Source organism: Labeo rohita, chromosome 25 (genome assembly GCF_022985175.1).
Source record: "Labeo rohita strain BAU-BD-2019 chromosome 25, IGBB_LRoh.1.0, whole genome shotgun sequence".
NCBI classification, from domain to species: Eukaryota; Metazoa; Chordata; class Actinopteri; order Cypriniformes; family Cyprinidae; genus Labeo; species Labeo rohita.
Genome location: NC_066893.1, coordinates 10,975,283 through 11,002,778, shown reverse-complemented (window position 1 = coordinate 11,002,778; position 27,496 = coordinate 10,975,283). Strand labels below are relative to the sequence as shown.

Here is a 27,496-nt window from a genome sequence, read left to right as displayed (position 1 = left end):
CTGGGCAGCTCTTTAAGTGACAGCAGTCCGATATTCCTGCTTTCTGTCATTAACGTGAATCAAACAACAAAAGAGAGAAAATCTCTCACTGCTTTTGACTAAATCACTTTTGTAACATACATATTTAATTTACACAGTGAAGAATATGCAGTGTTGTTTTATACATTTTTTTACTTTATATAGTGTATGTACCATTTCTTATTTATTTTTCAACTGTAGTTTTTTTTTTGTCCTATTGCTCGTAATTAGTTTCTTATTCTTATTTAACTGCTGGCTGCCTAGTTGTCTTCAGTGAGCTGGATTTATATATATATATATATATATATATATATATATATATATATATATATATATATATATATACACACACACACACATACTCTGAGAAGAAAAGTCAGAATATTGAGATATAAACTAACAATAACAAAAACTTTTTCACAATTCTGACATATTTCCTCAGAACTGCAAGCTCAAGCAGCGTTTTGCAATTTTGAGTTTAGAATTGTGAGGAAAACTGTGAATTGTGAAATACATTTTTTTTGTATTATTTCATAGCGGCAACAAGTTTCAACAGTGAACTACCTTTAAAGGTTTCTGAATGTAAAATTCTGAATGAAAGTCATTAATTACACACTTGCATGCAAACACGTAAGACCTTCGTTCATCTTAAGAACACAAACTAAGATATTTTTTATGAAATCCGAGAGCTTTCTGACCCTGCATAGACAGCAATGCAACTGACACGTTCAAGGCCCAGAAAGGTAGTAAACACATTGTTAAAATAATAATGTGACATCAGTGGCTCAACCGTAATGTTATGAGGATACTTTTTATGCTCAAAGAAACAATTTTATTCAACAATTTCTTCTTTTCCATGTCAATCTTCGACATGCATTCATGAGAGTACCACGACAAAGACATGGTTGAATAAAGTCATTATTTTAACAATATCCTTACTACCTTTCTGGGCCTAGTTGCATTGCCGTCTATGCAGGGTCAAGAAACCTCTCAGATTTCATCAAAAATATCTTAATTTGTGTTCTGAAGATGAACAAAAGTCTTACGGGTTTGAAACGACACAAGTGTGAGTAATTAATTACAGAATTTTTATTTTTGGATGAACTATCCTATTAAATAAGTCAAATCAAAACAAGCCACGACTGACCACATCAGTCAGACGGCTCTTCCTGTCTAAGTGTGCCAGAATAAAATCTAGTTTAGTCAATGGTCTGAATATTAGCCTGTTACTCAGCTGGTGCGAGCGGTTCAGACTAGATATATCCAGACTAATCATGGTTTAGAGGCTCTTCATAGAGCCGAGAGAGCTGTTTGAATCTCTAAATCCATTTGGTCTGAACTGTGTTTGCAAATTGAAGATTACTTCAACATTATTTTTCGTTATTTGAAACTGATTCCATCAAGTCACAAGGGCTCTTATCGCCCAAATAATTTCTGAGAAGAGCACGTTATCGAAATCATTGACATGAATGACACAAAAACTCTCTTTTGAACAAATTTCCCCCAGCGAACGTTATTTCCAACAAGCATCCAAGTCAATAAAACTTGGCTACTTGTCATTTATCAGTCAGACAGTAAAAACAGAGTTGTGTATTATCAAAAGAAAAGTAATAGGACACCTTTCCTCAAAGGTGGTAAGTAATAGCACACATTTCTTCAACAAGCCGTATGATTTGATGCATCATATACGTCAGACGCACCAATGGAGCAGCGATGACATATGCCCTAAAATACAAGCTTAGATTAGGTTTATGTGTTTGTTTGAATCTTCAAAACAAATTTAATTAATAGTAATAGTAATACCTTACATGACCGACCCTGAACTTTAACAACCAGGCTTCCTACCACCCAAATCATGATTTTAAAATTGTATTAGGCAGTAATGGGAAGGTTGATGTCATTATTGATCAAAATAAGTCTATGGTGACATATTGATGTCGTGCACAATGAAAAGCTGCCACAGTCAATAAATGGCAAAGGCTGAGGACAGAGGAGGAAAATGGCAGCTCTTCTGTTCACACACAATAGCTCTATTATTATAATTGAAGATGATTTGACAGGTCCTCAGAGTGTAATAAAAGGAAGTGCGTTCTGAATCACTGCGTTTCTGAGCTTAGTGCCTGTACAGAGCGGCTTAACTTGGAAAAAGCAAGCACTAAACAGCTTCTTATCAGTTTCTTATCAAACACAAACAACAGGCAGCATCTGCAAATGCAGGTTGTTAAGGGAGATGGAAGATTTGGGGGAAATAATAAACAGGCTGGAGGAAATATGTTGGACAGCTGGAAAATAAAAAAGAATGTATAAATAAAAAATAAACTAAATAAATAAGAAACAGCAGAATATTCCACGTATTTGCAGACTTGAATTCCAAGACAACACTGAAAAATTAATTAATAAATATACAAAAGAAAAAAATAACATGTACAAAGCATTTTAGATATCAGTCCAATTTTTTTTATCTTAGTATGTAAGTAAATAAATACATCAATTTGTTTAATAATAAAAAAAAAAAAATACAACAACAACTAAATTTAGCCCCAAATTTACTTTTGTGGTACTTTTTTACTTTATTACTTAACATTAATTTTGAGTTTACATTTATTTTTATTCTTTCGTTCGTTTTTATAATTTGTGTTAATTTATTTTTATATTTATTCTCACATTGTATATCCTTATGCAAAAATTAATTAATCAATTATATTTCTGTTTCTCATATGATAATTGGGTAGACTGGTCTTGCTTACCATAGGTTTATTGGTTTAAAATAAATAAATAATGAATAAATAAACAAACAGAAAAAACAAATGTGTGCAAAACATTTTAGTTATCTGTCTAATTTTTGATCATATTATGTAAGTGAATAAATACATAAATTAATGTAATAAAGAACAAAAATCAAGAAATAAATGATTGGGAAAAACTAAACAAAAACAATGAATTTTAAATTAAGTCCTAAATTTATATTACTTTTTTCTTTATTGTTTTTTAACATTACTTTTTTTTTTTTTTTATTATTTTACCGTTATTTTTGTATCCTCTCATTTTTTAATAATTTGTGCATTCATTTACTTTTATATTTATTTAATTATTCCCACATTGTATATTGCTGTGTAAATATTGCGACACTTATTTTAATGTGTTTTTTTTTATTAAGTAATTTATTTTTTTAATTTATGCATTCATTCTTACATTATCATCTTTTGAAAATAATTTAATCATCATTCCAATTTTTGATCTTAGTATAAAGGTAAATAAATACATAATTTCATGTAATAACAGGAAATTAATACGGAAATAAATGATTGGGTAAAACTGAACAAAATAAAACAAAAACAACAAATTTTAAATTAAATTTAGTCCTAAATGTATTTTTGTTTTTTACATTATTTTTATATATTTGAACTTTATTTTTGTATAATTTCATTTTTAATAAGTAATTTGTTTGTTCATTTAATTTCATATTTATCAATTCCCATATTGTATATCTGTATGTAAATACTGCCTCATTTATTTATTTCAACATTTGTTTTTTATTCATTTTTGTATCTATTTTTACATTTCTTATATGATAATTAGGCACACCGGTATCGCTTACAGTTGGTTTATCGGTTATTAATAATAAATAAACAAATAAATGTGTGCAAAACATTTTAGTTATCAGTCCATTTTTTTGTTAACAGTATAAAAGTACATAAATACATAAATTGATGTAATAATAGGAAAAAAAATAAAAGAAATGATTGGGAAAACAACAACAACAACAACAACAACAACAAATTTTAAATTACATTTTCCATTTTAACATTATTTCTTTTTGTATCCTTTAATTAAAAAAATACTTATTTTGTGTGTTCATTTATTTTTATATTTATCTATTTATTTTCACATTGTATTTCTAAATTTCACAATAAATTTCACATTTATTTTTCAACATTTGCTGTTGCTTGATTTTTAAGATTATTTTTTATTATTTTTTAAATTCTTTATTTATTGTATTTATTCTTACATTTCTGTCTCTCGTATGATAATTAGGTAGACTGATCTTGCTCACCATTGGTTTAAAACAAACAAACAAGCAAACAAACAAACAAATTCTACGTTTAATTGATTCCATGCTGTCTTTAAAAGCTACTGACCTCTATTACGACCACTGAGCACCGTGTAATCTCTCCACCAAAATCTCTAAACCACCTCAGGCCTGTCGTTCCTTTTGGTTTTGGCACTTTCAGCATCGGTGGGATGCTTCCACATCCTGCAAACCCACTAAAAATATCTCAGCGAAGAGGAGGGGAGGGGATCTGCAGGAACTAATCCTACATCTTTAATTCACAGCACATTCTGTCATAATCAATGAAAGCGGTGGCAGGAGGCTCCTGCTTGACTGACGCGCTAATGAGAGTTATGACTACACCGTGAAGATAAGAGCTATTTTTTGTCAGAAGCAGCGTTATCATCACTCTTAAGAACAAGCGCACATCCTTTTTTGAGCATGTTATATTACTGGTCACAAAGCACGTGACCCTTCACAATCGAGGAAAATCTCACTTCGCACCAATAAAACCAAAGTGACTCCAGTTTTCCATTCACACACATAATGATTATCAAAGGGAATCACTCTCATATTTAAACACATGTGAGAGTTCTAAAATAGAACAGGTTGCTTGGTAACCTGGCCTGTCCTCATAAAACGCTGTAATGTGTGTGCGTGAGGTATGAGATCTTCAGAGTTGACCTCAGTCCTGCTTGGCAATAGTTAGGGGTTACGCTAATTGACTGTGAATGAGTGCTGTATTCTGTTGCTTCAGTGAAGTTCACAAAAGCGTTTCAGAGTTAAAGAATAACTAAATGCTTTAATTTGAGCCCGGTCCACTCATACTGAAATATTGACTATTAAAATATTAAACACAGGAGAAAATGTGATGAAAGCAGGAAGAAATAATCTTATAGTAGCTAAACAAATGATAACATTATGCATTTGCTTATATGGTTATTACATGCTGATTAAATATTGACAATCTGCTAAACTGAAAATGTTAATATGCTATCGTTTACACCTGAACCAAAATAGCTAATACCCAGAATGAAAATGTAAATAAAGCCACCCTAGGTGTATTTGACTTTCTTATTTCAGATTAACACATTCGAGTTCTATTAAAAAAAAAAATGTCCTGGCTCGTTTATAATGGCAGCTGTTGAGATTTTAAAGTCCAGTAAAGTGCATCTAATGTGTTAATACTTAATATCTCTTTTTCCACAGAGTCATGGTATAGCTTGGTCTCTTCAACCCTATTATTTACATGGCCTGTTATTAAATATTATGAAAGCAGATACAGCGGAGAAAAATAACTGCCAAGATGATGGATACACAATGAAAATTGGACAGGTAAATTGAACCCTTTCCCTCCCAGACAGCTTTAAAACATGCCTCGTTCCCATTTCTCACACTACAGGAAAAATACATTTATATCCAATCAGTGAGAACAGCACTTAAGCGATCTGAAATGTTCAACTTTGACAGACTAATAATGAAGATCTCTGGAGCCTAATGAAGCTGAGCTGAACCTCAGAGACTGAATAGAATGGGTGAACGTTTCCAAAAGTTCAAGTGAAAGATGGAAAAAGCAAAACACTGTTTGACCTAAAAGGTGAGAAGTGGAAAAAGATGTTTAGATGGTCTATATTTAATGGTTTGGCTTCATACTGCTGATGATTTAAGCACTCTTAAAGTTATTCAGCATGACTGTGTTTCAAAACCATAAAAACCATTTCTCTCTAGGTGTGAAATGTATGTGACAAGCACTGGTAAAATGTTAATTAATTCAAGATTAATCTTTAATTTATGTAGCCGCCTACATCCTGGATGTCACAATTGTAAATACGGAACGAGAATATGAATCAATAAACAACAAGAACATGAATCAAATGACACACATGGAGTAATAAGTGGCTTTGGGTTTCTGCATCATAAGAAGCACAAATAATTTAGATTCAATACTTTTTTCTAAAGTTTCTGTATCTACAAGTGCACTGCTTGAAAGTATAAAACCGTTTTCAGGAAGTTAGATGTAATGAGTTCCTCATACAGTAGACTTTAACAGTCAGTTTCCATGAGGGAAAAAAAAAAATTCTCAATAGGCAATTGATTTTTAACAATAACTTATTAACCTTAAACAAAAAACCTACTGTGAGTTACGAGGTTGTTAATCGATGGTATATACATTTGCTGAAGCAATCAGCCTGATTTATTTTATCTTTTTTTTTTTTTTTAATTCATGTTTAACAGCAGAATTCCTGGTGACAAACTATATTACCCACGATTCTGCAGAGAATTCTCCACCGATCAAAAGAAACAAAAGATGCATCAAAAGAACACTTTAGTCTCATGAAACACTTTAAATAATCATGTAAAAGAATCTCCCTGCTGGGGGTGGGCGATGTGACCAAAATTTTATATCATGATTTTATCAGTAATGTGATTTTATGCTAATAATGTATATAATGATATAGTTATTTTTGCTTTGAATAAGATCATAATTCTTGTCACCAGTTTCAATATGACAAACTTATGGATGCCCGTTTCCGCCACTGAATAAAAAATTGACTTTTTAATCTTTTCTCAGAATTGCATGATATAAACTCAAAATTGCGAGAAATAGTCAGAACTGTCAATTCTGACTCTTTCCTCACAACTGACTTTTTTTTAAGAATTGCGAGTTTATATAAAAAAGTCAGAACTGCAAGAAAAATATAAGAAATGTAAAATATAAACTCACAATTGCAAGAAAAGTCAAAATTCTGAGAAAAACGTTCGAATCGCAAGATATAAACTCGCAATTGCGAGAAAAAAGTAAGAATTGTGAGAAAACAGTAAGAATTCCAAGATATAAACTTGCAAATGCGAGAAAGTCAGAATTGCAAGAAAAAAAAAGTAAGAATTGCGAGATATATACTCTCAATTGTGAGAAAAATGTATGAATTGTGAGATATAAACTTGCAATTGTGAGAAAAAAGTAAGAATTGTGAGATACAAACTCTGAATAGCAAGAAAAATAAATTACGAGATGTAAACTCTCAGAAAATAATCAAAAGTAAGAATTTCAAGAACAAAGTAAGAATTTCGATATACGTAGACTCTCAGCTGGGAGGAAAAAAAAAAAGTATGAACTGCAAGATATAAACTTGCAATTGCATGAAAAAAAGTACTCATTACAAGATATAAACTCGCAACTGCGAGAAAAAAGTACGAATTGTAAGATACAAACTGTGAAATGTGAGAAAAAAGAATTACGAGATAAACTCAAAAAATTATCAAAATAAGAATTGCGAAAAAAAAGTAAAAAATTCTGGAGATATAAACTCTCAATTGTGAGAAAGTCAGAATTGCAAGACAAAAATATGGATTGCGAAAGTACGAATTGTGAGATACAAACTCTGAATTGCAAGAAAAAAGAATTACAAGTTATAAACTCTCCAAAAAATGAGAATAAAGTAAGAATTCCCGAAACTAGCACTTGCGAGAAAGTCAGAATTGCAAGAAAAAAGTAAAAATAGTGAGATACAAACTGCGAATTGTGAGAAAAAAGAATGAGATATACTCTCCAAAAATTATCAAAATAATTGCGAGAAAAAAGTAAGAATTCTGAGATATAAACTCGCAATTGCAAGAAAAAAGTCAGAATTGCAAAAAAAAGTATGAATTCTGATATAAATTCGCTATTGCGAGAAAGTCCGAATTTCAAGACAAAAGTAAGAATTGTGAGATATAGACTCTCAATTGTAAGAAAAAGTATGAATTGCGAAATATAAACTCACAAATGCGAGAAAAAATAATTACGAGATATAAACTCAAAAAATTATCAAAAGTAAGAATTGCAAGAAAAAAGTAAGAATTGTGAGACACAAGAGATATAAACTCTCAAAGATTATCAAACTAAGAAATGCAAGAAAAAAGTAAGAATTCTGAAATTTAAACTCGCAACTGTGAGAAAAAAGTCAGAATTGCGATAAAAAAAGAGAATTCTGAGATGTAAACTCGAAATTATGAGAAAGTCAGAATTGCGAGGAAAAAAATAAGAATTGTGAGATATAAACTCTTTATTTCTCGCAATTAATTCTGAGGATTAAAAGACAGAATTGCGCGATGTAAACAATTGTGAGAAAAAAGTCCGAATTGCAAGATACAAACTTGCAAATGCGAAAAAAGTCAGAATTGCTAGTTTGTATGAATTCTTTTGTTTTCATGACCACAAAGCACAGCAACATCAAGTGAGCATGTAACCGTGATAGACAATAGTCCAAAGTCTCTACTTTTGACTCTAATTTTTAAATATTTTTTTTGCTTCATATCAATGTTTGCAATGTTGTGATTCACCTCGTAGCTGGTTGGTTTGGTTCACAGCTTGTAACTCATTAATAATTACTTTTTTTTTAACTCCTATGGAAAAAAATACTCCTGGAATCAAGACTGCTGAAAATGTGGTCGGACACTTATGCACTCCATACAGGTTGCATGAATACCCATTTTTACCCTCTGCACTGAAAATGACGCAATGTGACAAAACAAAAATGCAATGAAACTAGTAATAAACTAACCAAGCAGTTGACTACTAGTGCAACCCCTATCAGTCATTTCTTGCTGTTCTTCATCTTCTAAACATTGAAAGACAACACTGTAGACCCACAATCAAAACTCCTACAGTGTCCGCAATTCCCTGGTGGCACACTTTGGCGTACACCACAAAAAAACCCCACAGAAGCAGAAGAGATGCTTTGATATGTGCACGATGGCCAGTGAATGACAATATGGAACTTTGATCAGCCATCCTAGAGTCCTCTACATGTGCATGAGCGACTATCAGACCCAACTTCAAAGACCTGCTTCCCATCCAGTGCAATTAATAGAGCGGAGTCAACTGATATGATATGATGATCCTATTAGGACGTGATAGGCATGTCCTGTTCTAAAAGAAAAAGAAATTAACAGAAACTGATGAAAGCAAGAAAGAGGGTGACTGACAACGTAAGATGTGACAAGGTAAAAGCACTGATTCGAAAAGCTTGTTTGATGACTATACTGTACAGTACATTGATACGGTCTGATTCAGCAGACCATCTGTCGTGCCTGTTCGTTATTCTCTAAAAACACTGCATGTCTCTTCATACCATTAAACGAACATGAAAGACATTAATAAAGACAAAAAAGTGAGTGTGTGAAAGGAAAATAACAGCATGGAGGTAGGGTAAAGCAATCGATAGAAAAGCCCACTCCACACAACGAATTCAGCCAATCAATTTTCAATAATTTATCAGCTGACCAAAGCACAAAGCTCTAGGCGGTTCTCCTGCAGGTTAAAAAAAATTCTCTTCTTAGATCCGGGATTTTTGTATGTCGGTTCAACAGTAAAGAGAAAAGAGACACTAAAGAGTTTTACTTTCAGGCACCATTTACAATCTCACCATTTAAAATGCAGTTGAAATTGACAGACTTTACATGGACTTGCACTTCAGATTTTGATTCCATCCAGCCTGAATATGATCATGTTTGATATTTTGAGCTGATATCATAAAAACCCTTATTTAACACAAAAATAACTATTGTGAAATACATTATCACCGTGAACTAAAAAAAAAGATCGTCATGTCACCCACCCCTAATGCCTAGTGCTTAAAATCTGTTCTGGAAACAAAATTTATGTTGTATATTCCTGCCTTTAGTCACACTTGCTTTCAGACGAGATCGACAAAACTTCAGATATATCCAACAACTGCACTTTAAAAGTGCATTTCCTTCACTGGATTTGACCAAGAGTTTTGGCAGAGATATATCTTTGGGTTGGGTTGAAAATTCAAGCTGTCAAGAGGACAGCCAGGCAGCTATGCAGTAAATACAGATGCATCTGGTAGCTGTTTATTTCCCACACATTTTGCACACATTTTCTAACTTATATGCCTACTCCCCTATAGCAGGCACAAACAGTATGTGAAAAGACTGGTCTGTCAGAATTCATAGCATTCAATAGTTGGCGAAAAGTACCTGGAGAACTACTTCCGAAAAAAGTTCCTGAAGTGAGCGTTTGACAAAGAAATGGCAACATACTGAATTAAATGTAGAGTAAAATGATGTAAATAGTAAATAGTTAATAAAATAGTAATGTAAATAGTTCATCAAAACTTCAAAAGACAATTAAAGCTACAAGCAGCATTCAAAGGGCCCTTGCACCCAGGCTCACCACCGACCGGTGACTTTAGGAAAACTGCAAACGGTGACCAATATGCTGTAAAGGGCTCATCGGATGCCCATTTTCCACAAGTTGATATGATTCTTTAGAGTCTTAATGAAAAGTCTATAATATACTTTAGTTAAAAATTCTTAATGGTTGTGTAAAACAACACCCTTTTTACCTTGTCAAAATCAGCTCTGCAAAAATCATCCTGTTCTGGTCAAGGCTGCTTTAAATGTTAACGAGCTCTGATCGCCCCGCCCCTCTCTTCTCTCTGTGGAGTGACGAGCCTGTTTATTTTAGCCACATTTAGCCGCTAAACTTGCTAACAAGCACGTTATTAGGAAAGGTGATTGCAGAGATTCATAAAAAAAACCTTATACTCACTTCTGCTGTAGGTGAAGCTGGATCACAAATGATTTGCGCGAACATAGACACATTTATGTAGATCGGGAGGCGTATTCCCTTCATAAACAAACATAATCCACTGCATCTTCAGCAGCTCAGACGTCGGAAGTAAATCACGACCACTATGTTCATTATTACATCCAACAACATATCTCAATCGCTCAATCTGAGATATTCCTGTCTAATTTTTATCCCTGCTCCAGCATCGAAACAATGGAGGTCAGACTGTTACAGCTGATCTGAGGTAAGACGCTCATGTCAATCAACTATGGTGGGAGTGGCCAAAACGATTGGTAATTTAAAAAAAAAAAAAAAAAAAGTACAATTTATATACCTTTTAACCTCAAATGCTCATCTTGTCTAGGTCTGCGTGAACTGTTTTTTATCAGGTTCAATACAGTTAGGGTATTTCGAAAAACTCTTATCTCGTTTTCTTCCCCAACTTCAAAATCGCTGCAGAACTGACCCAGTGTTTATAAAGTGAATATTATGCAGAGAAGATCAAACGCCCTCTACCAATAACAAAAAACAAACAAACAAACAAAAAAAAAAGGTAAAACAACAATGTAGGACAATTTTGGAGTTGAAGAAGAAAACTAGATGAGAGTTTTTCAACATACCCAACTGTATTGAACCGAAATATACAAAGACTACGCATGCGTATCGCACAGCTAGACAGGAGAAGCATTTGAGGTTAAAAAGAATATACATTGTCAATTTGTTTAAAAAATATGACCGATTGAATAATGACCGATTGTTTCACTAGATAAGTCCACTATATGGAGAAAAATTCCTGAAATGTTTTCCTTAAGAAACATAATTTCTTTACGACTGAAGAACGAAAGACATGAACCTCTTGGATGACAAAGGGGGGAGTAAATTATCTGTACATTTTTGTGAACCAATCCTTTAAATCTCTAAAACTCTAAAACATGCCACTTCCTGTTGCCAACAGGTGGCACAATGGCTATAACTGAATATGGTCATGGGCTTGTGTTCAGGACAGGACTCTTACCAAACATGCGAAGTTTGAGGCAGATCAGACTTTGCATGCCTGAATTATAACAACTCCTTTTTAAGGGCAAAACATCAAAATTAGTTTCAGACATGTTCTTGTACGAACATCTTCACAAGTTAACATTACAAAGGACTGTAGATTACACTGACCAAATTTGGTGTTGATCTGAAAAAAAATCTTTAGGAGAAGTTCAAAAAAACAGCACATAACTTGTTGGGAAAATTCAAAATAACAGACTGTTGGGTTTCGGACTTCGTACCGAGGAATTTTTGTAGGTATTGGTGTTACATGTCTCTACCAAATTTCGTCCATGTACACGAAACATAGCTCGAGGGGCACTTTGTTGAAATTTTAGAGGTGGCGCTATCAAGTCATTTTACCACACCCACTTCTGAAACCCATATCAGATGTAAATTTTCACCACTTCGGCTGTGTGTGCAAAGTTTCATGAGTTTTCGAGCATATTTAGGCCCTCAAAAGAGCGATTCATATTGGAGAAGAAGAAGAATCTAAGCAATTCCAATAGGGTCACTTCAGCTGAACAGCCAAACCCTTTGAAAGTTGATATAGAGACGAAAATCACAGTCTTGCCTCATAGTAACTGCGCACGGCGTTACAGAAAGCCTCATCTGCGACGATCTGCGTCTCTCCTTTCAGAAAGGCCTGGAAACGCTCCTTCACCACCTGCAACTGCTGCTTGTTCAGCTGAGAACAGAAAAGAGAAAAAACAAGTGTTAACTGAAGATCTGTCAGTGGTGTTTCATTTTCTTTAGCATGAATAAATAACCATAACATGATAATGCTCCCTGTAGCACCTCTTTTAGCAACGGTATGCAATGCAGTGCTGTTGAGCATGTGTCAACGCCATTGCAAAATTTAGCAGAAAATGGCATTTATGTTGTCCTTTAACTGCAATTCACTTATGAAGCACATGAAAATGGCTTTCCGTAAGTACAAATATCCTCATTTTTACTCGTTTGTATTCAGAAATGTTTTTTTTTTCACTGTTATTGATGTTTTGGTAATGAGTGGAAAAACACAATTATTTTCCCATCCTTTAATGTGCTTCCAAAGCTGATGTAAAATCAGCAGGAACTACAGAACAAATGCAATGCGTGGTAACGTTTTAGAGGAAAACCTGTTTTTTCAAAACGGCATTTTTGTTTCTTAAAAAAATGTTGTCTGGTTGAAAAAAACAAACAAAAAAAAAAAACATTAGTCATAGCCTTTGATGTTTTTTGGAGGGGGTTATTTCCAATCAAATTTACCCACAGGGAGCACGAAAGGAGGCTGCTTTAAAAAAATCAGGACTATTAGCTACTTGTCTTAGTCATAATCATAGTTGTGACTCATCATAAATTGACATCCAAGATGGCCATTTTGCCAGAGACTTTGTTCATGTCTTTCTTTCTTCGTTCGTAAAGAAATTATGTTTTTTGAGGAAAACATTTAAGGTTTTTTCTCAATATAATGGACTGCTATGATGCCCCAAGTTTGAACTTCTACAAACGATTCCAAATCCGGCTGTAAATGATCCCAGCTGAGGAAGATGGATCCTATCTAGCAAAATGAAATTTTCATAAAAATAATAAACATTTATAATAAAATGTATATACTTTTTAATCTCAAATGCTCATCTTGTCTTGCTGTGCCTCTGCCTCTGTTCAAACTCGGGGCACCATAGCAGTCCATTATATGGAGAAAAATGCTGAATTGTTTTCCTCAAAAAACATAATTTATTTTCAACTGAAGAAAGAAAGACATGAACATCTTGGATGACAAGGGGGTGAGTAAATTTTCTGTAAATTTTTGTTCTGGAAGTGGACTTCTCCTTTAAGCAGCATGACTGTTTTTAACATTGATAATTTGAAATGTTTCTGTAGCATCAAAACAGCATATTAGAATGATTTCTGAAGGGTCATGTGACACCGAAGACTGGAGTAATGATGCTGAAAATTCAGCTTTGCATCACAGGAATAACTAAATTTTAAAATATATTCAAATAGAAAACAATTGATTTGGTTGGTGCCAATAGCCTTGTGGTTTGTGCGCCGACATATAGCACAGCTGTGCTCGTGGCGACCCGAGTTCGAATCCCGTCTCGAGGTCCTTTGCCGATCCCGTTCCCCTCTCTCTGCCCAGCACTTTTCTGTCATCTCTCTACTGTCCTATCCATTAAAGGCACAAAATTGCTCTGAAAAAAAATTAATAACAAAAAAAAAAAAAAAAAACAATTAATTTAAATTTTAAAAAACATCTCACACCGTTGCCAAACTTTTGAATGTGCTTTTATGTTTAGAATTATATTTGTCAGACTGATATATTGTACAAAGCATAAATGATGAATAAAAGTCAGATTAGTTTGCACTTAAACCATGAAAATATGCAAGATATCAAGTGCATACTTATGTCACAAATCACTCTTAAAGGACACAGTTAGGTTTTTAGGATATAAACAGTCATTTCAGAAGTGAAACTATTATATATATATATATATATTTTTTTTACAAATTCAAGATGTATAGACCCTAAACATGATCCTGAAAGACACTGAACTTGTGTAGCAAAAAGCTCTGTTTATTTCCCTTCCTGTCGAATGCATAGTCAGCCCTCAGGCAAATGTAACAGACATTAAATGTGCTACGACAGTCAACGGTTTCATAACCACTGTAAATTCTAACATTCCCACAGAGCTCTAGCAACCTACGGGATATCCTTAATTTGATGGCATGAATCTGTCGAACATCTGAAGTTATGCCTCATGAAGTCTTTGAATTAGCATTCTAGCACACATCCATTTCTAAACACAAACAGATCCCAAACACATACTGTAGCTGGAGTTGTTTACCAAGTTGTGAAAATGTTTCTGGTTGTGGACGCTATTAGTGCTTTAGCCAGAGATGGTCATTAATAAGTGCAACAGAGCACTTGTTTTTGGCATCAGCACCAAGCAACAGTACAGCTCCTGCATCGCCTTCATGCAGCACTCGCTATTGTCTCGCTTTCAATGGCTTATTCACTTTCAGTTGTGATCGATTCGGCCTTGTCTCTTTGTGAACCAGCAATTCACTCTCTCTCTCATTCGTAAGGCAATGCAACCATTTCAAGCACGTTGCTCTAAAGATCCCACATACCTACATGTAGTGAGTGGAAAGGAGAAAAAAAGTGATGAAAATATGGATAAAACTGCCGCAATATATTGGTGATACTTGAAAAAAAAGTTGATATTGTGTTGATAATATTGCAAGTAATTCATCGCAGTAAACAATATAAAAAGAAGAGAAAGGTGCTGGCAACACCAAGGTCACGGGTTTGCAAGAATCGCTTTGAATGAAAGACTGTGCCAAATGCATAAATGTACATTTTTTAGTTTTTTTTTGTTTTTTTTTGACACTCCAACACAGAAGGTGGCAGCACTGCACTTTAACGCGGGTGGCCATGTGTCATAAAATGGAAAAAATAATGTTGTAAATGTAATAAAGATGGTGAACAAACTTTAAAGTTGGCTTGAGAAAGCCTAACCTGAAAGTCTGAAACAGTTGTAAAAGCTTGAAGTTTGAAAGTTTAGATTAAGCAGATGTTGATAGCATGTTGCTGGCATTATTTACCGCATTGCTAACATGATTTACCATGTTGCTAGTATGTTTTTAATCAAGATTAGCATATTGCTAGCATGTAGCATGCTGTTAGCATGATTATCATGTTTTAAGCATGATTAGCATGTTTTAGTATGTTGCTAAAATGATTTAACATTTTGCTAGTATGTTTCTAACATGATTAGAATGTTGTTAACGTTGTTAGCATGATTAGCATGTTTTAGTATGTTGCTTACATGATTTAACATGTTGCTAGCATGTTTTTATTATGATTAGCATGTTGCCAGCATGTTTCTAACATGATTAGCCTGTTGCTAGTATGTTTCTAACATAATTAAAATATTGTTAACATGCTGTTAGCATGATCAACATGTTTTTGAACATGATTAAATGTTGCTAGTATGTTTCTAACATGATTAGCCTGTTGCTAGTATGTTTCTAAAATGATTAGAATATTGTTAACATGTTGTTAGCATGATTAGCATGTTTTAGTATGTTGCTTACATGATTTAACATGTTGCTAGCATGTTTTTTTATCATGATTAGCATGTTGTCAGCATGTTTCTAACATGATTGGAATATTGTTAACATGTTGTTAGCATGATTAGCATGTTCTAGTATGTTGCTTACATGATTTAACATGTTGTTAGCATGATCAACATGTTTTTAACATGATTAAATGTTGCTAGTATGTTCCTAACATGATTACCCTTCTGAAAAAACAGCTAAAACCAGCTGGTCATCTAGGCTGGTCTTCGCTGGTCACAGCTGGTCAGCAGGCTGGTTTTAGAAGGGTTTTGGCCATTTCCATGGCTGGGAGACCAGCTTAAACCAGCTAAAACCAGCCAACTAGCCTAGGCTGTTTTTTTAGAGTTTTGTTAACACGTTTTTAACAAGATTTACATGTTACCATCATAATTAGCATGTTGCTAGTATGTTTCTAACATGATTAGAATATTGTTAACATGTTGTTAGCATGATTAGCATGTTTTAGTATGTTAACATGATTTAACATTTTGCTAGCATGTTTTTTTCATGATTAGGACGTTGCTAGCATGTTTTTTAACATGATTTAACATGTTGCTAGCACATTTTCAATCACGGTAAGGAAATTTGCTAGCATGTTTTTACATTTTGCTATCATGGTTGCTAAGTTAATAGCACGATTAAATGTTTACGCATGATGTACATGTTTCTAGCATGATTACCATGTTGTTAACATGATTAGCATGGTACTATCATGTTTTAAATATGATTTACCTGTTTTTAGCAAGATTAACATGTTGCTAGCATGTTTTTATCATGATTAGAATACTGTTAACATGTTGTTAGCATGCTCAGCTTGTTTTTTAACATGATTAAATGTTGCTAGTATGTTTCTAACATGATGTAGAGGTGTTTTGGCCACTTCCAGACTGGTCTTGACTGGTCTTAGCTGGTCAGGCTGGGAGACCAGCTGGAACGACCAGCTAAAACCAGCCTGACCAGCCTGGGAGACCAGCTAAAACCAGCTACTTCCAACTTAAACCAGCTAAAACCAGCCAACTAGCCTAGGCTGTTTTTTCAGCAGGGTTTTGTTAACATGTTTTTAGCAAGATTTACATGTTACCATCATAATTAGCATGTTGCCAGTATGTTTCTAACATGATTAGAATTTTGTTAACATGTTGTTAGCATGATTAGCATGTTTTAGTATGTTAACATGATTTAGCATGTCGCTAGCATGTTTTTATCATGATTAGGATGTTGCTAGCATTTTACAATGATTAACATGATTAGAATATTGTTAACATGGTTACCACGATTAACATATTTAATATGTTGCTGACATGATTTAACATGTTGCTAGCACATTTTCAATCATGCTAAGGAAATTTGCTAGCATGTTTTTACATGATTAACATGTTGCTACCAGACGTTTGTACACAGCAGATGCTTCCAGATCAAGAGATCTTTATCAGACATCTTGCAGACGTACGTGTGCTATTTGGGCACAACATGAATAGATCTACTGTTAACATGTTTTAAGCATGAGTTACATATTTTAGCATGCTTACCCTGTTGCTAGTATGTGTCTAACATGATTAGAATATTGTTAACATGTTGTTAGCATGATTAGCATGTTTTGGTATGTTGCTAAGATGATTTACCATGTTGTTCTAGGATAGTCATTAAGCTTTGCTAGTGATAGACGGTTTAATGAAAGTCTATGGGATTGTTTATAGTTTTGAAAGTCTGTTAAGCGAAAATCATAAGTTGGATCAGTTCAAAAAGATTATCTGGCAAGGTCTGACCTAAGTTTGGTGGTTCTAGCTCGAAAACTCTAGGAGGAGATACAGTCTAAATTTTGTCTCAAAAGAAGAAGCTTAAATAGCATTGAATAGCATTAAATAGCATGACTTCTAGTAATTGCAAAATGCTGACAGTGTGAAAAGGCCATAACAGTATTTTTCACAAAACTTTATGTGCTGGACCTGAGTCTGGTTGATGTCAGAACTAATATTGTCTGGTTGTGAAAGTGGTTTTTCCAGGGTCTCCAGTAGGGTTCACGCAAAGGCAAAATAAAAACATACATGGAAAATGAGTGGGCACATATACCTTGATTCTAAGCCAAATGATTTAATGAATATGAAGAGTTCAGATGCAAAACCAGCTAAAAGGCATCTCGGTCAAAAATGGGATAATGATACTGAGTGAATGCTCCTAACACATATTATGCGTCCATCAAATACTTTTACTTCAAACTCGCTAAATTTCAGCCTCAACCCAATCAGAAGTGCCAGTGCTTACATAGAAATCTATACAAAGTAGCCAGAAAGAAACGCTCATTTTAAAGAAAAACGTCGGATGGATTTAGCTGGTTTTGCATCTGAACTCTTTATATAATGATAAGAGACTCCCAAGATATCAGATTTTCACAACACGATAATCATGTCCAAAAGTACTGTGTTGGAATATCAACAAGATACTGTGGTATATTGGGCCATTTATAAAATCAAACTTTTTCAAAAGCAAGTGTAAAATCACCCTAGGACAACCTTGCTGCTGGAGAGTTAATTCACATGAGAAGGACAGAAATCAAAAGTTTAATAATAATAGTGAAATACCAGCTCAAATGGTGACTGTAGTGGGCGAAAGCATTTTAGACTTAGAGTCCAGGTTTACTCTAGTTCACACTTTGAACTTCCAAAATGCAGTTTAAATCCAGCTTCAAAGGGCTCTAAACCCAGCCGAGGAAGAAGGGTCTTATCTAGTGAAACAATCTGTCATTTTTTTTTTTTTTTCAAAAAAGAAAAATTTGTATACTTTAAGCACAAAAGCTTGCGTCCAAGTTCATCATCTGTGTACTCCGGCTCAAAAAGGTAGAGAATGGTGAAAAACTCCATCTTCTTTTATCCTACAACTTCAGAATCGTCTGACATCATTACCTTTTTGTTTGTAAACAACATTTGACTTACTTGCACTTCATTAGTCTTTGGACGTTCGCTTTGTAATCACTGGGTCTGTAGTTCTGCGTGACCTTTCAACGTGATTCAATAGTACAGAGCGTCGTGGACGCGCATCCCAGAGCTAGTGCTACATGAGCTTTTGTGCTTAAAAAGTAAACTAATTTTTATTTTCCAAAAAAAATGCCAGATCATTTCGCTAGATAAGATCCTTCTTCCTAGGCTGGGATCGTTTAGAGCCCTTTGAAGCTGCATTTAAACTACATTTTGGAAGTTCAAAATAGCGGGCACCATTGAAGTCCATTATATGAAGAAAAATCCTGAAATGTTTTCCTCAAAAGCCATAATTTTTTCACGACTGAAGACAGAAAGGCATGAACATCTTGGATGACGATTGTGTGAGTAAATTATTTGTAAATCGTTGTTCTGGAAGTGGACTTCTCCTTTAATGCTCCCAAATGGTTCTGAGGTGGTGAGACCACCATCTATGTACACAGCTGCTCACTTAGTACAGAGTTTCTTTCTTTTGCGGTTATATCACAAGCCTGCTATTCAGACGCTCTCCATTTTCTCATTCTTAAAAATTATTTTTCTTTTGTTCTCATTTCTCACATTCTTCCATTGGCGTTTTGCTATTGCCACTCCCTGAGCATGACAACCCTTTCACATCGTCATGGCAACATCATCCGCTGCGTGGCAAGAGTCGGCTTCCAAGGACCAGCCTGGCTGCTGCAGCAATTGAGCTGCAGCAAATCGCTTTCTGTTTTTTATATCCGTGGCAAAGGGTAAAAACACCAGTCGTGAATCGAATACCAGCTGCCACCCTTCCTTAATGAGTACAGACATTCAAATCATCTTTTAGATTAAAAATACGCCTGAAGTAATTCTAAAATGTTATAATAGATACAATTAAACAAAGGTATTAAAGGAAAATTATGTTGTTAAAAGCCATAAGACTTTCTTACAAGTTTGAATAAACACAAGTGAGTAAATGACAATTGTGGATGCTTTTTTCATTTAACACCATCAAGAAACTAAAATACTAGGATGGCTTATAGTGAATCCTAATAAAAAGGGTAACTTTTTCTACATTCCTACATATCAAGTGTCACAAGGCAAGTCCACAAGGACGTCAGAGAACAGGTGTCACCTGGCACTCTCCTCCCAAGCCTTGACAAAACATACTCCTCCTACTAATCAAACACACATACACACACACTTACCTCTCCTTCAACAAACATGCCTCAATGCATCTCTTTACTGAAACACCAGTGTGTAATATTAGCACTTTTATTATCATCAAAATTATAATAATAAATTATACTCCATAGCCACTCTACACTCATGTCCTGCCAACTATTTGAGTAAAAGTATGCATTATGCAATGACAAGCGATTTAAACACAATGCAACATTGTTGTCACACGACCTCATATGACTTAAAATACATGTTTAAAGGATTAGCTCACTCCAGAATTAAAATTTCCTGATAATTTGCTCACCCCATGTTATCCAAGATGTTCTTGTCTTTTTTTCTTCAGTCAAAAAGAAATCAAGGTTTTTGAGGAAAACATTCCAGGATTTTTCTCCATATAGTGGACTTTAAAGGGGATCAATGGGTTGAAGGTCCAAACTGCAGTTTCAGTGCAGCTTCAACGGGGTCTACACGATCCCAGCCAAAGAAAAAGGGTCTTATCTAGCGAAACAATAAGTCATTTGTTAAAAAAAATAAATAAATAAATAAAAACGTACATGCTTTTTAACCACAAACGTCTTGCACTAGCTTGACCTCACACATTGCGTAATCATGTTGGAAAGGTTACACGTGACGTAGGTGGACCTTCAACCTGCTGATCCCCTCTGAAGTCCACTATATGCAGAAAAATCCTGGAATGTTTTCTTCAAAAATCAAACCGCTCCAGAGTTCGTTTTCAAACGAGCTGAGACCACCTCGTTCAGGCGATCTCGGACCGTTTGTCACTAACAAAACAATGATGACATGTTTCGGTTGTGACTGTTTCAGTAGTGACAACTGTAAATACTTTTGAACCTAGCCCAAAGATGCTAATCAGTACATGGTTAGCTAGCACAAAAAAAAAAAAACAAAAAAAAAAAAAAAAAACATGATGTCACTAACGAAACCTTACCAAATGTTTCGGTCATGACTGTTCTGGTAGTGACAATTTAGATGCTTTTGAACCTACACTGTAAAAAAACAATTTGTTGAGTCAACTTAAAATAATTTGTAACCTGGCTGCCTTAAAATTTTAAGTTCAGCCAACTCAAAAAAAAGTTTATTCAACTTGAAATGTTAAATTATACTAAGTGACACTTGAATCAACTTAAAATTTTAAGTCAGCTGGGTTACTTACCCATCTGTTAAGTTTAGCAAACACAAATATCTAAGTTGTTACTTAGTACAACTTAACATTTCAATTTGACTAAACTTATTTTAGTTGCCTGAACTTAAAATTTTAAGGCAGCAGGGTAACAAATTATTTTAAGCTGACTCAACAAATTGTGTTTTTTATTTTTTACAGTGTAGCTCAAAGATGCTAACTGGCACATGGTTAGCTAGCACAGTTCTGAACAAATATACACAAACAAAAAATAAATTTTATGGAATAACACCCAAAAAAACCCCATGATGTCACTTTTCGGTAGTGACAATTTAGATGCTTTTGAACCTAGCTCAAAGATGCTAATCAGCACATGGTTAGGTAACACAATTCTTAATAGGTGCACAAAAACAAAAAATTTTATGGAATAACACTCAAAAAAAAAAACATGATGTCACTACCAAAACTTCACCAAATATTTTAGTCGTGACTGTCTAGTTTTCAAGAATTTTAGATACTTTTGAACCTAGCTCAAAGATGCTAATCAGTACATGGTTAGCTAGCACAGTTCTGAACAAATATACACAAATAAAAACAAAATTTAATGGAATAACACTCCCCCAAAAAACATGATGTCACTACCAAAACCTTTCTAAATGTTTTGGTCACGACTGTTTTGGTAGTGACAATTTAGATGCTTTTGAACCTAGCTCAAAGATGCTAATTGGCACATGGTTAGCTAGCACAGTTCTGAACAAATATACACAAATAAAAACTAAATTTTATAGAATAACACCCAAAAAAACCCTGTGATGTCACTACTGAAACTTCACCAAATGTTTCGGTCATGACTGTTTTGGTAGTGACAGTTTAGATGCTTTTGAACCTAGCTCAAAGATGCTAATTGGCACATGGTTAGCTAGCACAGTTATGAACAAATATACACAAATAAAAACTAAATTTTATAGAATAACACCCAAAAACACCCCATGATGTCACTACCGAAACTTCACCAAACGTTTTAGTTGTGACTGTTTCGTTTTCGACAATTTTAGATACTTTTGAACCTAGCTCAAAGATGCTAATTAGTACATGGTTAGCTAGGACAATTCTGAACAGCTGTACACACAAAAACAAAATTTTATGGAATAACACCCCAAAAAAACGTGATGTCACTACCTAAACCTTATCAAATGTTTTGGTCATGACTGTTTCGGTAGTGACAATTTTAGATACTTTTGAACCTACTTCAAAGATTCTAATCAGCACATGGTTAGCTAGCACAGTTATGAACAAATATACACAAATAAAAACTAAATGTCATGGAATAACACCCAAAAAAGTGTGCTTAATTGCTGAACAAAAAGGTGTTTGGTAGTGGCATTCCTTTGAAGTGAAGTCACACACAGATTTTCAGACTTTTAGTTCTATAGACTAAACTATATAGAGATTATACAGGACTCAAAACTTACAACCCTGCCATCTGTGAGTTTACTACAAACTCCCAAGAGGGTTAAATCTGACCTTGTTAGAGGAAAAACAATTTAGCTCAAACAGAAGCTACCAATTCCTCCACTCTCTAATGTCACCAAATACACTCATGTCCACCTGTGATTGAGTTTTTCCAAAACAAACATCCACCCCTAGCAATTTCTATAAGGATCAACAGACAAAAACAAAGAGAGAGAGAGAGAAACAAAGAGAGCAATAAAGAGTGAAGAGAGAACGTGTGTATGTGTATACGACAGTGATTCTCCCTTGGCACCATTGGGAGCTAATGGAGAAGAAACGCTGCAGACATTTATCACAGAACAACATGCAGAGCTAACAACCCTGATGGCTGCTCCTGTCTCTGCCACAAGCTTTTGTTCAATCCCATTAGTGGAAACGCATTGCCAAATGGCACCAAATAACCACTCAAACCAAAGTGTGCCTACATTCAGGTTTGGAGTGTTGTAAACCTGAATTTTTGAGGGCAGCAAGCAAACTTTCTAAAAGGTTTGCATGATTGCTCTCTAAGTGAAAGTTACCAGCACCATTTTCAGAGACCTAAGGTCAGGAAGGAAATTCTCAGACTTGCTGTTTATTCAGCCATTTCCTGACATTGTCTAATGGAGGTATTCATTTGGTACCTGTCAGTGATAAAAGCCAACCTGAAACAGCCTTCTAAACCCATGTAACTTCTGTAATGTGTTGTATTTTGAAGAGAAACAATATACTGAAACATTTTATCTCATGGGAAATGATTGAACAATGAAAAATAGGTTCGAGATTCTACAAAGTTCATAGCTGATTGTAGAAGACTACTCTCCTCCTAAAATGCCACCATGCTAACTATAAACCATTAGCAAGATTTCTAACTACATTATTTAACACTATCCAACAGCCTTTGTAGCCAATGCGCCAGAAGTAAAGTCTTGTCAAAAGTGAGGTACTGTGATAAAACATTACAAAGACGTTTTCCTTTGAAACAACCTGCCGCTCAGATGAGCACAATAAGCATAGGAAAAGTAAACAGTGTCAAATCTGATTTCATATTGACTTTACAAAAATCAAGTAGGACAGAACTCAGAAGAATAGGTGGGAGTGACTTGCAAAGAGAAAGTTAAAGACATTTACAGAGAAAAGGAGACAGCAGGGAACAAAGACAAAGATCAGACGTTCAGACGAGACTGAATGATATTGAAGATGGAAAATAAAAGAAAAAAGGAAAACATTTCCCCATGGCTATTCTTTCAAAGATGAGAGGGTTTCTAAGCAGTGGCACAATTAGGTTGCAGTTGATGGAGACACTACATGAAACAGAATAGCTCTCCAGGCCAGCAATAAGAACCAGACTCAAATGATAGGAGCCCACACAAATGCCTGACTCAAAATAGCTCAACTGGTAAAATGCAGTGGGTGGATAACCACGGAAGACAGCACCAAAATCTTTTAACAAGCAGCACCATGAGTAATTATTAAGTAGGTATATACTGTATGTACTACCTGTCAGAACTCACAAATTGTCATGTCATATCAATTTATCCTGACAGTCTGACAGTACTGTCAGTTGTCTGATACATGGATGTGGACAGGAGATGATGTGCTGACAGACTGGCAGACTAGCTTCCTCGAAAACTCCCCCGGAAATCCAAACACTGTCAATGCGTCTGGCATTAAGTCAAACCAATTTTATCTATCTGGAACCAAAGTCGACTTTTTAAAGGTAAGGTCTAGTCTTCCCACGAAGTGTTTGTCCCTTCCTATTGTGTTCCTCCATCTGCTAAGGCGAAAACATTGATTCCTTGTGTCATGTTTGGATCTCGCTGGTCCTTTCCCACGGGAACTCGCAGCGAAGGCGCTGTGGGTAACAGCAGGGGAGAGGTACCATGGTGCAGCTTGCTGTCCTACAGGTCTGTCACGACTCGCGTTGCCCTGAAGCTCCTCTCTGCTCGCCAGTGATAAAGAGCTGCATGCTGTGTGTGAGTGTACGTTTACATGCCCACACCATGTTTCAGCTGTTCCTGCTTATTTCCGAACCCTCACACTGCTTGGAGAATGTGTCATAACTTGTTGAGGGAAGCGAACAAGGTGTTCTGAAGGTTTGGAGCTTGTCTGTTGGACAGATGTGATGGAGTCACCTTGAATAACACTATGAGTCGCAGAGACAACCCCACACCTTTTGACACAAAATGTGATACTGGCTGTGGCTTTTCCTCTTTGGTTATTGATTCTGAAGGTGGAATTTGACTTAAAGGGAAGTTCACCCGAAAATTACAATTCTGTTATTAATGTAAGATCTTCATTCATCTTTGGAGCACAAATTAATATATTTTTGATTAAATCTTAGAGCTTTCTGATCCTGCATAGACAGCAAGGCAACTACCATGTTCAAGGTCGGTTGAACCACTAATGTCACATGGACCAATGATGTCCTTACTACCTTTCCAAGCAGGGGCCGACCAATTATCTGCACCAATGTTTAGCATTTTCATGGTTATTGGTAGCTATCAGTCATTTTCAAATCCAGTTTGCAGAACAAACAATTTAGAAGTGTTTAAAGAAAGTTTGCCAAAGCCCTTGTTATGCTTAATTTTGACATTAATTTTCAGTTTTTCACCAGAATTATATATCATTTAAAAATATCGGTTATCGGTCTACTTGATATGTAATCATCTGTATCGGTCATTTTCAAAACAGATTTGCTGATCAAACAATTTATAAGTATTTTTGTCAAAGCCATTGTTATTCTTAATTTTTACATTTTCATTTTTACACCAGAAATACACATCAGTTAAAAATATTGGTTATCGGTCTACTTGATATATAATAATCTGTATCGGTCATTTTCAAAACTGATTTGCCGATCACACAATTTAAAAGTATTTAAAAAGTGTTTGTCAAAGCCCTTGTTATTTTTCATTTTGACATTAATTTGAATTTTTACATCAGAAATACATATCGGTTATCGGTCTACTTGATATGTAATAATCTGTATCGGTCATTTTTAAAACTGATTTGCCGATCAAACAATTTAAAATGATTTAAAACAACGTGTTTCTCAAAGCCCTTGTTATTCTTAATTTTGACATTAATTTTCAGCTTTTCACCAGAATTATATATCAGCTAAAAATATTAGTTATCAGTCTACTTAATATGTAATAATCTGTATTGGTCATTTTCAAAACTGATTTGCCGATCAAACAATTTAAAAGTATTTAAAACTTGTTTCTCAAAGCCCTTGTTATTCTTAATTTTGACATTAATTTTCATTTTTAAACCAGAAATACATATCGATTATCGTTCTACTTGATCTGTAATAATCAGTAGCAGTCATTTTCAAAACAGATTTGCAGATCAAACAATTTAAAAGTATTTAGAAGTTTTAGTCAAAGCCCTTGTTATTTTAAATTTTGACATTAATTTTCTTTTTTACACCAGAAATACATATCAGTTAAAAATATCGGTTATCGGTCTACTTAATATGTAATAATCAGTATCTGTCATTTTCAAAACTGATTTGCTGGTCAAACAATTTAAAAGTATTTAAAGAAAGTTTTTGTCAAAGCCCTTGTCATTCTCAATTTTGACATTAATTTTCATTTTTACACCAGAAATATATATCAGCTAAAAATACTGGTTACCGGTCTACTTGATCTGTAATAATCAGCATCGGCCCTGAAAATCACATCTGTCAACCCCTATCTTGAATGTGGTAGTTGCATTGCTGTCTATGCAAGGTCAGAAAGCTCTCAAATTTCATCAAAAATATATTAACTTGTGTTCCAAAGATAAACGGGGGGTAATAAATGACAGTATTTAGCATTTTTGGGTGAACTACCCCTGAAAAAAGTAGCAAGAAACAGAGGTACAGCCTGTTCAGTATGTTGTACTATTGTGTACAACAGTTCCACTAGACAACAAAACATGGGATGGGACCTTAAAACAATAAACCAGACTTCTGTCCCTCCTTGTTTTTGTCGCAATCAAATTACATAACACATCTACTCTAACAGTGGTGTTTATGCCTAGGTAATCCAGCAGGACTCACATTATTTTTGTAGCTGGATACACTATTTTTTTTTTTGGTGTGGACGGTATTCAAATCTCTGCTTATTGATTTCCCACTATTCGGTACCAGAGAACGCCCATCGTTGAAGTGATAAATTGGCATGCTGTCTCTCAAGGGTACGTAGGTGGTGACTGAGGCGCATTTATCTGCATACAGATGTCCTTTATGGCCGATTGCTCACTTTCACCTCCTCTCATTCAACAGCATCCGTTTCCTCAATCTCTTCACTCCTCCTCGCTTTCCTTTTTCAGCCCCCATTCTGGTACTATTCTGAGTCACGCAAAACGTGATGCAGGAGGGAAGAGGGAGCTTCACAGTGCGAGAACAGTTACCCAGATAAGAAGCTTGCAATTATGCTTTTGACCCAAGTCCCTTGACAAGCCCTTCTTCCTCCTCATGCCCTCGACCTTCTGTCACTCTTCAAAGTGGCCGAGTCAACCCCTCAATCTCCTGATCTGCACTCGTCTCTCATATCTCAAGCCCTCTCTGATGCCTTGATTTTGTAGCTCTTTATTTAATCTGAGCTTAAGAGACTCAAGGCTCTCCACTTCATATCACTACAACGACTAAAGAAATCTCTATTTGACATGAAGGAGGAAAAAGAAAAAGAAAGGTTTTCAATACCTGAATTGATATACAGTGCCTTGCAAAAGTATTCATACCCCTTTTCTTCACATTTTATGTGGCAGCCTTATGTTTTAAACTGCTTTAAATGACATTTTTCCCACATGAATTTACACTCCATACATCATAATGACAAAGCAAAAAACAGATTTGTGACAACTTTGCAAATTTATTAAAAATACAACACTGAAATAAGTACATTGCATAAGTATTCATACCCTTAACTCAGTACTCAGTTGAAGCACCTTTACAGCCTCAAGTCTTTTTGAGT

The 27,496-nt window shown here is 34.8% G+C and overlaps 1 protein-coding gene across 8 annotated transcripts in view; it reads right to left on the bottom strand.

Annotated features, from left to right (window-relative positions):
* cadps2 (Ca++-dependent secretion activator 2) overlaps nucleotides 1-27,496 on the bottom strand; it is a 197,579-nt gene that overhangs the window by 155,535 nt on the left and 14,548 nt on the right. For all 8 annotated transcript variants that reach the window (XM_051100201.1, XM_051100202.1, XM_051100197.1 and 5 more), the window contains exon 2: nucleotides 12,259-12,372. In XM_051100201.1, the coding sequence (XP_050956158.1) occupies nucleotides 12,259-12,372 (114 nt within the window). The remainder of the gene's footprint in view (nucleotides 1-12,258; nucleotides 12,373-27,496) is intronic.